The sequence below is a fragment of the Cucumis melo genome, chromosome 5 (assembly GCF_025177605.1).
Source record: "Cucumis melo cultivar AY chromosome 5, USDA_Cmelo_AY_1.0, whole genome shotgun sequence".
NCBI classification, from domain to species: Eukaryota; Viridiplantae; Streptophyta; class Magnoliopsida; order Cucurbitales; family Cucurbitaceae; genus Cucumis; species Cucumis melo.
Genome location: NC_066861.1, coordinates 760,713 through 773,833, shown reverse-complemented (window position 1 = coordinate 773,833; position 13,121 = coordinate 760,713). Strand labels below are relative to the sequence as shown.

Genomic DNA, 13,121 nt, shown 5'->3' with positions numbered 1-13,121 from the left:
AAACGATAGAATTGAAAAAATAAATCATTTAAATTTGGATCCAAATTTAAACGAATTTAAATGACCAAATCTAAACGACAAAATTTAAACAATCGTGTATCAAACAATAGTCAAATCTAAACGATCAAATTTAAACAATTGTGTACTAAATATATCACGCACATTGACGGCAATTGACGGGGCATTTTTTGTATTTTCCATTGTAGGCCTGTGAATTTTTTCCGTTTTTAAAATTGTTTTATACAGTGTAAATATTTCGCCTCTTTATTATATTTTTGAAAAATTCCTAATTATTAATTAATTTCACATTTAAACTTATCGTCACTTTTATCGTAATAGGTATGACAAACTTAAAATCATTAAACAATTATTTCAATTTTAAACCCTTATTACTTCAAACATCATCCAAGTAAATAGGACATGGAATTACTATTAAAAAAAATGTTAGAAAAAAATAACATTAGAACTTTTTCATTGAAATGTATAAGTTTTAGCCTCATTTACATAAAATTTTGTTTCATTTAAGTCAAAAATAAATTTATAATATAATATAATATAATAGGACGATAATTATTATTGTTATATTATTAAATCTAAAATTATAAGATGACCGAATATTTAGTTTCATGAATTTAAAAAAGTTGACTTAGAATAAAACCAAAATTGAAGTCATAGATATTTGTAAAACAAGATTGGATCTCAAAAATAAAATTCTAGATTACTTTATATATATATTATTGAAGTAAGTCATTAAATAATGTTCTCTAGATTGAAGCAAACACGTGATGGGCACGTACGCTATAAACAAAATGTTGGTAGGCAGTCGTCCAACATGGACTTTGTATTCTTCAATACATTATTAATTAACCACTATTGTTTTCATCAATTATTGGTTTTACTCCCCTTCAATAATCTACTGCCAAACCCTTTAATTAAATGGTAAATAATTGTTTTTTCTAACCATTTCGTACGGTATATAATTAAATTTATCTTCAATCGCATTAAATTAATTTTGAGTCAATTAATGATCAAAGAAAATATATAGATCATGTTGAAATACACCCGAGCATTTCCTTTGGTGGTTTTGAATTAAATTTCAACATAAATGAATTTAGTTGGACAATAAACTAATAAAGAAAAAAATTAAAAAAAAAAAAACAAAGGTGCACGGTTATCATAGTTTTTTTAAAAGTAAGGAAAATCGTAAAAAATAGAACAAAATGATTATATTTCATAGAAAAATCAAACGTAAAAAATTATCCTTTTAGTGTTAAAAAAAAAAAAAAAAAATCATTAGCACATTCTTATATTGAAAATTATATTATTATTTACATACAAAGACTAAAATTAAATTGAGGGATGAAAGGATATATATGAAATTAAAAAAGAGAATGTCCAAAAACTTGGCCTAATGGGATTAATCTTCAATTATGCAAAGTCTGAATTAGGTTACCATATTTTGACGAAAAATCACATACCCTATCAGTTTTTAACCTAAGTTAAATAACTTTGATACACACATATATTTAACTTTTGGAATTTAATTTTATAAAGTGGGTTCATCTTGAAAAAGATGGAAGTATTTGACAATAATTTAAATAGTTTTTATAAAAAAAAAATTAAATAAAAATTGATTTTTTTCAATTCTTTTGGTAGGTAGTCGATCTAAATACCCTTAGTTTAGTGATAATTAATAGAAAAATCGAACAATCTAGAAAAATAATATCAACATATAGTAACTTTAATATATTTGTAAATATAGTGAACATTGATCCGTCTACTTATTAGATTTTTTAAGAATATTGAAATTACCTTTTAATGCATGCATTTTTATCTCAACATATTTTCCAAATTGAAAGCTATCATTGATAACAACTACAGGTTATATTCATTGCTAGTAGTTACGTGTTAACAGTTAATATATAGCAAGTTATCAACTTTTGTACTTATAGACATGGGTGTGTTTTAGTTTTTTATTGATTTTTGTGCCATGTATGCAACTATTTTATTCACGTGTTATATATAATTCTATCGTTTTTAGCTTAAATGCAAAGCCCATATAGGTGTGGAAGTTTGAAGTTTTAACTTTTCATTCATATATTAAAAAAAGATTAAAAAATTTCTATACAATTGATCTATAATCTTTTTCTCTTTTCTTTGGTCTTTCTTTTTATTTTCTATCTACTCTCGTTTTAACTCTTTCTTCACTTAGATCACAACACTTCTTTTTCTATTTTATGCATATTCACATTCACATTTATTTAAGCTAAAAAAAACATTTTATACGTTTTAAAATATCATTTTATTATTTGTATTTTATGATACGAAAAAAGTCAGTTTAGTCCTCGTATCAACATCGAATTTATAATCTACATAGAAATATGGATTCGAAGGCCGTATAAACAAATGTAAATGTTGATTTTACTTATTATTATTTTTAATTCTTTCAATAAACGACGAATCAAGGTTGGAAAGAGATTTAAACCCTACACCTCGACCACCCATAGTTGAGTTGCCACTTGCTCGGTTAACCCCATACTGTATAGATATGCTCTTAAGTAGTTCATGGTTGATGGCTCTCCCTCTCTTTGTCTTTTTGGCCATATGTGTTGAATTTGATAAGGTGGCTGAGTATGAACAGCCAACCACAAGCATCCAATATTTAAGAACTAACAAAACTATTTCTTTATGCATCCATAAATACTTAGATATATATATATATATATATATATATATATATATATATATATATATATATATAATTTGGATCTTAAATCTCTTCTAGAAATATTTTCGATTCTCATCGTTTCGTTGACTATTTCTTTATGGATGTATTTCAAATTCAACTTGAGTTTTTAAAAACCATGATAATGGTATAGGTTATTTAATTATTTGTTAATTAAATACTAATTTATTTTCTGTTTATTTATTTTTTTTTATTTTTAGCTAATTAGCTCTTATATATATATATGTATATAAAGCTTTATTTTGTTGTTTATTAAAATTGGAAAATGTTTTTAACTTTTTTAGGGAACATGTGAAAATGAAAAAAAAAAATTATAATTAAGGACTAAATTGTTACTTCTTCAAAAGTTTAACGACTAAAGATATCTTAACTTTTAAAATACATGAGTCAAACTGAGCATATAGTTTATGTCATATTAGTTAATATGATGTTTTTATCTCAAAATCAATTGATGACAATAAGAGAAGTAACTTATCTATTTTATAAGAAGTGTGAGGTTCATTGGTTTTCTATTGTGTGATCCTCAAATCTGTCAACCCAATAGTAATATAAATGTGTTCTGAGTATTGTTGTCCCACGAACACTATTTATATAAATCAATTTTTCTATGAAATAACTTTTTGATGGTCACCCAAATAGGTAAACAATAAAAGAAGTGGTCAGAGGTTGTTGGAAATAATAAAGATAAACAATAATAGCAAACAAGAATTCAAGTCTAAGTTCCAACCCAAATATAAATGGCCTTAATTAAGCTATCAATCACACGTCACAACTGCATGAGTTAAGAACACTAACTCCTATTTAGCCTCGTGCTCAAGTGCCCTTAAAAGCCTAAGTTAATAATCCTTTATTCATATAGTTTAACTAGATCTTAGATCGTTTCATGCAATCTCTTTGATTCTACGGTGTATCTCATATATCTAAGATCATCTGACGTTCTAAATATAATTCTTAGTTATGTATTCCTTAGTGAGATTTGTTTATATTTTGACTTTCTCATCGTTAAACCTTAACTAGCACACTAGTTTAAGTCACTAGTTCAAAATAAAAAGATAGCATATATAAGCTTCAACAAAAAGAAAAGTAGAGAGTGAGAGCACGATGCAATAATGTGTGATCAATTGCATTAACTAAACTATGTTATTCTTATGGTATCTACTAGACTGAATCCCTTACCAAAAAAAAAAAAAAAATTAGATATGAGTGAGAATACTTTATTAAAACAAATGTCGTGAGCTATAATAAGATAAAGAAATAATGAAATACTAAAAAAATGAAAAAGGAAAATAACAAGAGTGGAAGTGAAGACATAATCGTAGGAAAATAATGGGTTGGGTGGTTGGAATAAAGCATAGAAAAATGTAATGAGTTATAATAATTCAACCTTTCTCAAAAAAAAATGTAAATCTCACTTTTATATCATGTTCGTTTCATGGGCTATATTAATAACCTAAAGAGATCTTAAACAATGTTCTTAAACACGAACTATCGTAAAAATCTCTTTGTTTTTGGTTCGTCTAGGGCACGATGGTGGTCACTTTAAAAATATGATTTTCCAGCAAAATTACAATATTTGCTCAAACAAATATCAAAATAATCGAATTGATCACTTCAAAGCAACCCGACTCAAAATGACTCATAAACATGTAATTAACCTATTTTGGATAACTTAGAACTTTTGAGGCTTTAACGACACTCTTTAATTATGCAAACATGACATGCAATTATCACATCCTCCTACGCCCAATTCATGGAAATCTCAATTTCTTAATATTGCATGGCGCCCTCGAAGACAACAAAAAGGGTTTATGTAGTGGGTATTATATTCATCAATTAAGTCATGTTTGAGGAAACATACAACCATTGTTGAATCATATGATATCAAGATCCTAGAAGAGGTATGAGACCATCATTGAAGTTCTTCCTAGCTTTGTATCCTACGTTTGTCTCCTTTGGAAGAATCCTATGGTTTGTTTAGAGGTGAATTTAAGTTTACTAATCTTATAAAAATTGAATAGTTCACATAAGAAGCTAAGAAGGTAATGCAAACGTTCAGGAAAAAAAACTATTTTTGTCGTATGCTTCATTAATTATTACAATAATGGTTAAGCTCAAACTTCTTTGTTAAATAGTTCGATTATGTTATAGCTTCCTAAAATTAATACGACTAGGAATAATCTTAAATTACAAAATACTCAATAAAAAATAAAAATTACTTCTTAGATATTTATTGCAATACGGTAAAAGAAACTAAAAAGATAATTATAATTGGTGGAAATTTTAGGAATCGACGTATTTGACTATATTTATAATTTTATTTAAAAGTTAATATGTATTTAATTGTTATATTTACAATTATTCAAACAATGACATTTATGTTTCCAAATACATGCAGCTCGGCCCATTGGGCCTTGTCATTTGTTACCCCAAATACATGACAGGCCGCAGCCCATTGGGCCTTGTCATTTGTTGGCCCAAGTGCTTGCTATTTGCCGTCGCTCGAAACTTTGGCGGGAACTAAATTGTAAATATTTACAACAAACGGCAGAGTCCAACCGGCCTCTTTATCCGAGCCGTCCGTTGATTATAATTTCACTTGTGAGACACGTGTCGTAATCATGGACATCTATAGACAAAAAGAGAGAAAAAAGGGTAAAGCAGCAAGTGTGAAGTAGCATCATTTGGAATACAAGTGACCGCATTGTATCGATTAGAACACTTGCTTGCTTGCTTGCCCTAGTGGTGGAATGCTCCATCACTGAATTCCAAAATCCATGTTCAAAATTCTCTTTGTTCAAGGAAGATAGAGAGAGTAGAAATTTGGATTTAACTAACTTATTCCGTTTAACTGAATCTTTTGATCAGTGGAATTTGATGGAGGCAGGAGGTGGCAGTGAAAGTCCTGATGAGCCGAAGAAGGGAAAATCAAAAACACCCAGGAAGCCCAAAGAAAGCATCCTCAAGCAAAGTATCTTCTCCCTCTTTTCCGACTTCGATTTGTTGTGTTTCTACTTTTACTAATTTGATTGAGTTTTGTCTCACTTTGCAGAATCACCAGCTGAGTTCTTTGCCGAGAACAAAAATATTGCTGGGTTTGATAATGTGAGCTGCATTCCGCTTCTCTCTCTCTCTCTCTCTCTCTCTCTCTCTGTTCATTTCTACGGGTTAGTTTTAGTACTAGGAATCGCCGGAATTAGTCAAGGTGAATTGTAGTTGTTTTTCTTGATATAATTGAATTGGGAAGGAGTTAGGATGTTAGTTAAGAGTATTTTTTTATGCGAGTTTTGTTGTTATTGTTATTGATACTTCGAGATCTTCTATGAATTGCCAGCCTGGGAAGTGTCTCTATACTACTGTGAGGGAGCTTGTGGAAAATTCTCTTGATTCTGCAGAGTCTATATCTGAGCTTCCCGTGGTAGAAATTACTATGTAAGTTTACGTTCGCACGAGCATAACTCAAAACCTTATTTTAGAAAATTCCACATAAATGGTCGACTATGCAAATCAAAATTGGTTAAGATATGTGAATTCCATGGATGTTTTGCAATGCAGTGAAGAGATATTGAAAACCAAGTTTAATTCTATGATTGGTCTGGTTGATCGAGAACGTGTTGATGAGGAACTTTATGATGATTATGAGACTGCTAAGGCTCGTGAGGTTTGTTAATCTTAAATTATCCACGTCTTCACCAAATCAGGTGTAGAAAGATATTTCTGATAAAATTCATACTGTGCATTTCATTTTTTTGTCTCAGAAAAGATTAGCAAAAGAAGCACGTGCTCAAGAAATACAGGCGAAAAATGCTGCCCTTGGGAAGAAAGGCAGAGAACCTGCAGCCTCAAAGGGTATGAAAGGTCGTGGTGAGGCTTCATTCTACCGGGTGACTTGCAAAGTATGATTTTTCTCCATTCCCGCATCCTTTGGTCAATCATGCAAAGCATACCTTTTTGTTCCCTCTAAATTTCTCTTCTTCTGCAGATATATCTTATGTTGTAATCAAACTTAGTTCTTTTTGTGTTTTTTCTTTTTTTTTAAATCTCAAGGATAATGGAAAAGGAATGCCACATGATGACATACCAAATATGTTTGGCCGAGGTTAATATATGGTTTACTTTCTTCTCTCACTTGTGGTTACGCCAATGAGATCGGATAGTTACTTCAAACTTATAAAATCTATGCTGCTCGATAGCTTCATAAAACTCAGTATTTTCTTTGCAGTGCTCTCCGGAACAAAATATGGCTTGAAGCAAACCCGTGGAAAGTTTGGTCTGGGTGCAAAGATGGTAGGCACTGTCCTATATACTGAGGAAATAACACTTTTCAACTAAATGCTTTATAACACAGTTGCATATTCACTTGCACCTGGAAAGTATTGTAATTACTATGATTTGCATACTAAATTGTAATTCCATGTTCGCTTTCATGCATAGGGGTTTAACTGAGGGAAGTTGAATTAATATGAGACACCATGGTCATTATTTAGAATAGCCTTATGCCTAAAAAAAGTAGCTTCACATATACTGTATGGGTTCAACCAGAATGTTATGTCATATGTGTAATTCTTAATAGCAATTAGTTCTGATTTTTAGTTATGTAAATGACTACGTATTAAATTATGTGTAAGAAATGCAATCAATCTATTACCTTTGTTTTTCCACTCGTTAAGATGGGACACATTTTTAAACTCCTATAATTTTGCAGGCATTAATTTGGTCTAAGATGAGTACTGGTCTTCCTATAGAGATATCATCATCAATGAAGGGTCAAAACTACACTTCATTCTGCCGCTTAGATATTGATATTCATCGGTATGCTAAGCTTTTTGGATGCATTGATGATTTTGTGATATATTTTTCTTGCATACTTGATTTTGTTCTTCTCATTCACACGAAAAGCCATATAATTCCCTTTTTTTTAATCTTTTAATAAGATTGTTTGTCCATTTTGACAATATCTGCTTGGCTTACATGTAATTTCCTTTTTGGTCATTGGTTCCTGTTGGCCTCATTTTATGTGCATCTCCCTACAGGAACATTCCACACATTCATATCCAAGAAAAACGTGATAACAAGGATCTATGGCATGGAGCTGAAATTCAAGTTGTAATTGAAGGAAATTGGACAACTTACCGTGTATGTTGTACTTTACTGATACTTACTATTTCCCATTTTGAGGGAACTTCCAGTCTCTAGAGTTGTTGTGTAAATATTTCACATCTTTAATACAATCCATATTGTGTAAATGCAGTCGAAAATTTTGCATTATATGCGACAGATGGCAGTTATTACACCTTATGCTCAATTTCTTTTCAAATTTGTTTCAGACACTCCTGAGTATGTTCTCTCTCTCTCTCTCTCTCACATGCGCATCCCAAGACAGTTATTGTGTATCTTATATGCCTTTTTTATGCAGTAAAAATATCACAATTAGATTCTCTCGAAGAACCGATGTTATGCCTCCAGTTCCTCTAGAGACTAAACACCATCCATCTGCTGTCGATTTACTGTTGATAAAGCGCCTTATTGCAGAAACAGCTAAACAGAACCTTTTACAGTTTCTCCAGCATGAATTTGTAAACATAGGGAAATCATTTGCTGAACGCTTAATTGGTTAGCATATCATCCCTATCTTAATCATCGTGCCTATTTTCTACTTACAGAAACTTTTATTTTTGCAAGAGAGTTTCTACTTCGTAGTTTCTTCTCCCAGTACCTTTTTCTGCGAGTCCATAAACACTTCCACACAACAAAAGGAAAAAGAGAGTAAAAAAATAAAAGAAAAATGAAAACATTTATGACAAAAATAATGAATAGATAAAGTTCTTCAATACTACTCCTTGTTATCAAAGATGGCTTGTGTTTATAGTTATGTGACTTGGGGCTTAAAATCTGTTAAGCTCTTAAGGAATTCTTTTGATTGGTATTACTAGAGGCTGTTCTAATATTATCTTAAATTAGTTGCTTACAATGTTTTATTTTTAGGTTTTTTAGTTTCAGTGGATTACATTCTCAAAAAGTAAAATTAGAAGTTGATTGCATATTCTCTTATGAATAATCCTTCCCAGGCGAAATGGGCCCAGAATTTAGCCCAAAAATGTCTGTTAAGTCTCTGACATCTCAGCAAATAGTCCGTATTCATCAGTTGTTTCGTCAAGCTAAATTTGATGATCCTAGTGGCGATGTAAGTTGCCTCATTCTTTTTGATAACTATGAGCCTCGGTTCTTCGAATCTCTTCTTGGTTTCTATATATAAGTTTGTATGAATTATTTGTGCACATTTTTGCAGTGTCTGAGTCCTGCTGGGGAGTACAATCTTCGACTTGGAATTATAAAGGAACTGCATCCTGACATGGTTGCTACTTATTCAGGCAGGTTGTACTTGAATTTGGAAATCTGCAAATTGTGCTAGATCTGCATGCTTCTTATTCTTACTTGAAGCTGATATTGATATGATGTGCGTATATTTTCCTTCTAAATAAACTAGAGATCTTGATTTTCTGCCTTGATTATTCATATTAGCTTCCAAGTATGTCAATTTTATGTCAAATGTTGGCAGTGCTCAAGTTTTCGAGGGACATCCATTCATTGTTGAAGCTGGTGTTAGTATTGGAGGAAAAGATGTGAAACAGGTTTCTTCCTTATTGGTTTAACTTATTTATTTGCCATTTAAATACTATGCTAGCTTGCGTTATTTTCATCATTCTATCCAATCTAATTTTAGGGTGGTGCTAGTGCTAGTCTGCCCGAGGAAGTGGAGAGACAAAAATGATGCCCTCCCTTGTACATTGACTGAAATTTAACGATGATAGACATTTGAACGTCTTATTTTAATTCCAATTACTTATAAAATAAAGGTTAATTATAAAAAAAATGCCCCTAAACTTTGTGATTTGGGTAAAAAATGTCTTTAAACTTTCAAAAGTTTCAAAAGTACCCTTGAACTTTCGAAGGGTTAAAAATTGCCTTTATTGTTAGTCTTGGATGGAAACTGATAAAGTTTTTTTTCAAAAATACCCCTAAACTATTGAAAAGTTTCATAAATACCCTTGAACTTGAAAAATTTTAAAATACTCTCACTAATCCAATTTCTACGCCAAATTTCTTAGCACCCAAAATAAAAACCAAAATTTTAAGTTTTTAATTTCCATCAGTATGTCAATATTTCTATCGATATTTTCATATTTCCACGGGTTCATTATTGATAGAAGGGGTGAATTGATATTTCCATTATATCTTAAAAAAATCCTTAAAATACAAAAAATAAACATCAAAATGACACTAATATATATATATAATATAAATAAGGGACATGTTTACTTATTTGAAAATAATAAAATATTTATTTAATAGTTCAAATTTATTTTTTGATTTTTCTTGTAATTTTTCTAAAAATATCCATTAAAATTGTAATTTTTGTAAAATTAAGACTTTGATGTATCCATCAACATCAATATTTTAAACCTTGGTTAAACATAAAATTCCACAAAATCTCACAAAGTTCCGAAATAAAAGTTTCTCCTTAAAACATACTAAAACAATAATTAGTCAAACAAAAAAAGTCTTATGTCTATCAGATTATCACTGTGTTAATACTCACCAAAGGCCCCTCCCCACATCTCTTATTTCTCTCTCCAAAGATCCCATAAATAGGTACACCCCTCAGCAAACCACAAAGTCATAACTGGTGTCACATCTCTCAGTTTTCATTTGCTAGCTTTATATACTCTATATTTTGAGTCCATGCAAGTAAAATACTTCGATAGAACTTTATTTGATTGTGAAAAAGTAAATGTAAGTAAATATTGGAACTTGTTTTTATTACAGGGTCTGAATATTTTCCGGTTTGCTAATCGGATACCCCTTCTTTTTGAGCAAGGTGCTGATGTCGTTACTAGAACTGCACTTAAGAGGATCAAGTATGAATGGAATCACTTGATATCTCCATTTAAATTTTTTTCTTCTTTTGATAGGGGAATGAATCTTGTTTTGGCAATTCTTGTAAATTGAAGTTCTAGTTTTTTTAACAGAAGACTGACTTCCATCTTAACCATTTTACCTCTCTTCCTTTCTCGTTCTTTAGTTGGAATAGTTATAAAATCAATCAAACTCAAGACAAAATTGGTGTGTTCGTTAGTATTGTTAGTACTAAGATTCCTTTCAAGGGAACTGGAAAGGAGTACATTGGAGATGACATATCTGAAATAGCATCTGCTGTCAAGGTATACATTTTCATTATAACTACAATATGCATTTGTTAAGAACCGTCACCATTAACTTTATGCTGACGTTGTTAGTTTTACAGTCTGCTATTCAGCAGTGCTGCATTCAATTGAAAAGCAAAATAGTGAAGAAAATACAAGCACGCGAGCAACAGGAGAGGAAACGGAATTTGAGCAGGTAATTTAAACATTCCCTCTTTTGAATTGATATAATTAAATTTATTATTTATTATATAAGTTTTTGGGTTGATTATAGGTGATTTGAAATATACCTTTATCAGCCTTTTGGCTAAGATTTGAAATGATATCAAAACAAGAGGTCATGTGTTCGACCCTCCTGTGCGGGAGGGGATAAAGTATTATTTTACTATAACTCATCATCTTAAGCTTTTTGATTGATGGGTGGTTTAACAATTTCAACTTATGCATCTTGGATTTCTTTCTTCAAAATGTTTTCAAAATGTTCTATCATTTTGAAGATTTTACCGTTTTATATATTTTCCTTCACATTGTACTGACTTGGTTTATAGATATATCCCGGATGCAACAAATGCTATTTATAATGTTTTGAAAGAAATGGCTCAAGTGCATGCATCAAAGAAGAAACGTCATGACTGTGAGGATGCTGAAATACTCAGTAAAGTATCTGCTCGCTTGATTACAAATGAGACGTTGAGGGATAAACTTGCAGAACATGTTGAACAGGTGAGGTCAAGCCATGTTCTGCTTGTGCCTAATTTTAAGTTATAAACTGATCAGTGGAGTATCAATTTAACTTCAACGCTAGTTTGCTGAGAAATTATTCAAGGAGGTTACAGGGTGTGGCCGGTGGGTGATTCAATACAATTACAAAAACTAAACATTTCATTAAACCATACATCCAAGGGTGGTCTAGTGGGGAGCAGCACATAATTTTTTGAGTTTGATACATCTGTTTTAACCATCATAGCCATAAGATGTCTTTCAAAGACAAAGAAAAAGAAGGAAAGTCTGGTTCTGTTCGGTACCTATGGAATCTGCTTGGTTTTGGACTGAAAACAGACCAAAGTGGTTTACGACTCTATCTTAGCAAAAAATATAATTTGGCCTAGTGGAATCGTGTTTACTGCATATAACAAATTTCCATTTCATTTCGTTTTTCAGGTCGACCATGAAATGGCCATGGAATATGCCACACAGAGTGGTGCAAGTGCAGAACCCAAAGAAGAAATGTATATCCAATCACTGGATGCAACAGATAACTTCACTGACTTCCAGAGCCCTTTGTTTGTTTTCAGGCTGATTTGTTAATTTTCATTGATATGATTATTTTTTACCTTTTCATTTTATTATGAATAGATAAAATGCACGAAATTGTAATTGTTATTGAACTCATTGCTTTCTGTCCTATATGGAAAAAAGAGAAAAAATAATAAAGGTAGAAGATGCGGTGTAAAAGAGATGGGAAATTAATTCTAAAGAATCACATACCATTTTTTTTTGCACCATCTTAGTTATCTTTTACTAACATTTATAAAAGGTGTTGGATATATCTCATATCGACATGTCTATGGATATTTTAATCATAAGTTTTGTGTTCGACTAACCTAAAGCATTTGAAATCTATATGATGTTGAAAACTAAATGTAAATCCAATATGTATAATTTAGGTTCGTTTAATAAGAAGTTTATTGATATCAAAGTTTGTGTGCCCATACTACTTAACTAACATTTTGTCCTTAAACAGTGATTTCGTTTTTATTATTATTGATATTCGAATTCAATATAAAATTTTCTCCAAACTAGCCAATATGTTTTTCTTTCAATTAAATTATAAGTACAAGATTCAATTTTTTAAGCTTTTAAAGTGACCAATTGATTTTTAAAACTTCAATTTTATATCGAGTAAGCCTCTAAATTTAAAAAATTAAAGAAACGTGTAATAAGTCAAAAAAAAAAATTCATTTTTGTCTAGAAAATGTTTAACGTATTCAAATTTAAAAAAAAAAAAGATATGAATTGATAGTTTTATATTGAGTGAGATTGTTTGGATCTCATATTTGACAAATTTGCATGGTAGAATATCCCCCTTTCAAAATGGTATTGGTGAAGCTATACTCGGATTATATGAATATTCAACTATGGAATGTGAATATGATTGTGAAGTACTCCAAAGT

At 30.6% G+C, this 13,121-nt stretch overlaps 1 protein-coding gene across 4 annotated transcripts; it reads left to right on the top strand.

The window, feature by feature from the left end:
* Nucleotides 1-5,448: 5,448 nt before the first annotated feature.
* LOC103491545 (DNA topoisomerase 6 subunit B) lies at nt 5,449-12,452 on the top strand. Of its 4 annotated transcripts, XM_008451533.3 has the most exons (19): nt 5,449-5,714; nt 5,796-5,848; nt 6,078-6,175; nt 6,299-6,404; nt 6,502-6,639; nt 6,791-6,842; nt 6,966-7,030; nt 7,449-7,555; nt 7,777-7,879; nt 7,995-8,080; nt 8,160-8,356; nt 8,812-8,927; nt 9,033-9,118; nt 9,303-9,375; nt 10,571-10,662; nt 10,827-10,965; nt 11,049-11,143; nt 11,496-11,670; nt 12,109-12,452. In XM_008451533.3, exons 1-19 carry the CDS (start codon nt 5,621-5,623, stop codon nt 12,253-12,255), a joined length of 2,022 nt encoding a protein of 673 aa, XP_008449755.1. In that variant the 5' UTR covers nt 5,449-5,620; the 3' UTR covers nt 12,256-12,452. The 4 variants fall into 4 exon arrangements, 2 of the variants coding, with proteins under 2 accessions (XP_008449755.1, XP_008449756.1); XR_007821105.1 differs by lacking the exon at nt 11,496-11,670 and having other exon boundaries at nt 5,455-5,714; nt 11,041-11,143; nt 12,109-12,335; XR_007821104.1 differs by lacking the exon at nt 12,109-12,452 and having other exon boundaries at nt 5,455-5,714; nt 11,041-11,143; nt 11,496-11,644.
* The last annotated feature ends 669 nt before the right edge of the window (nt 12,453-13,121 follow it).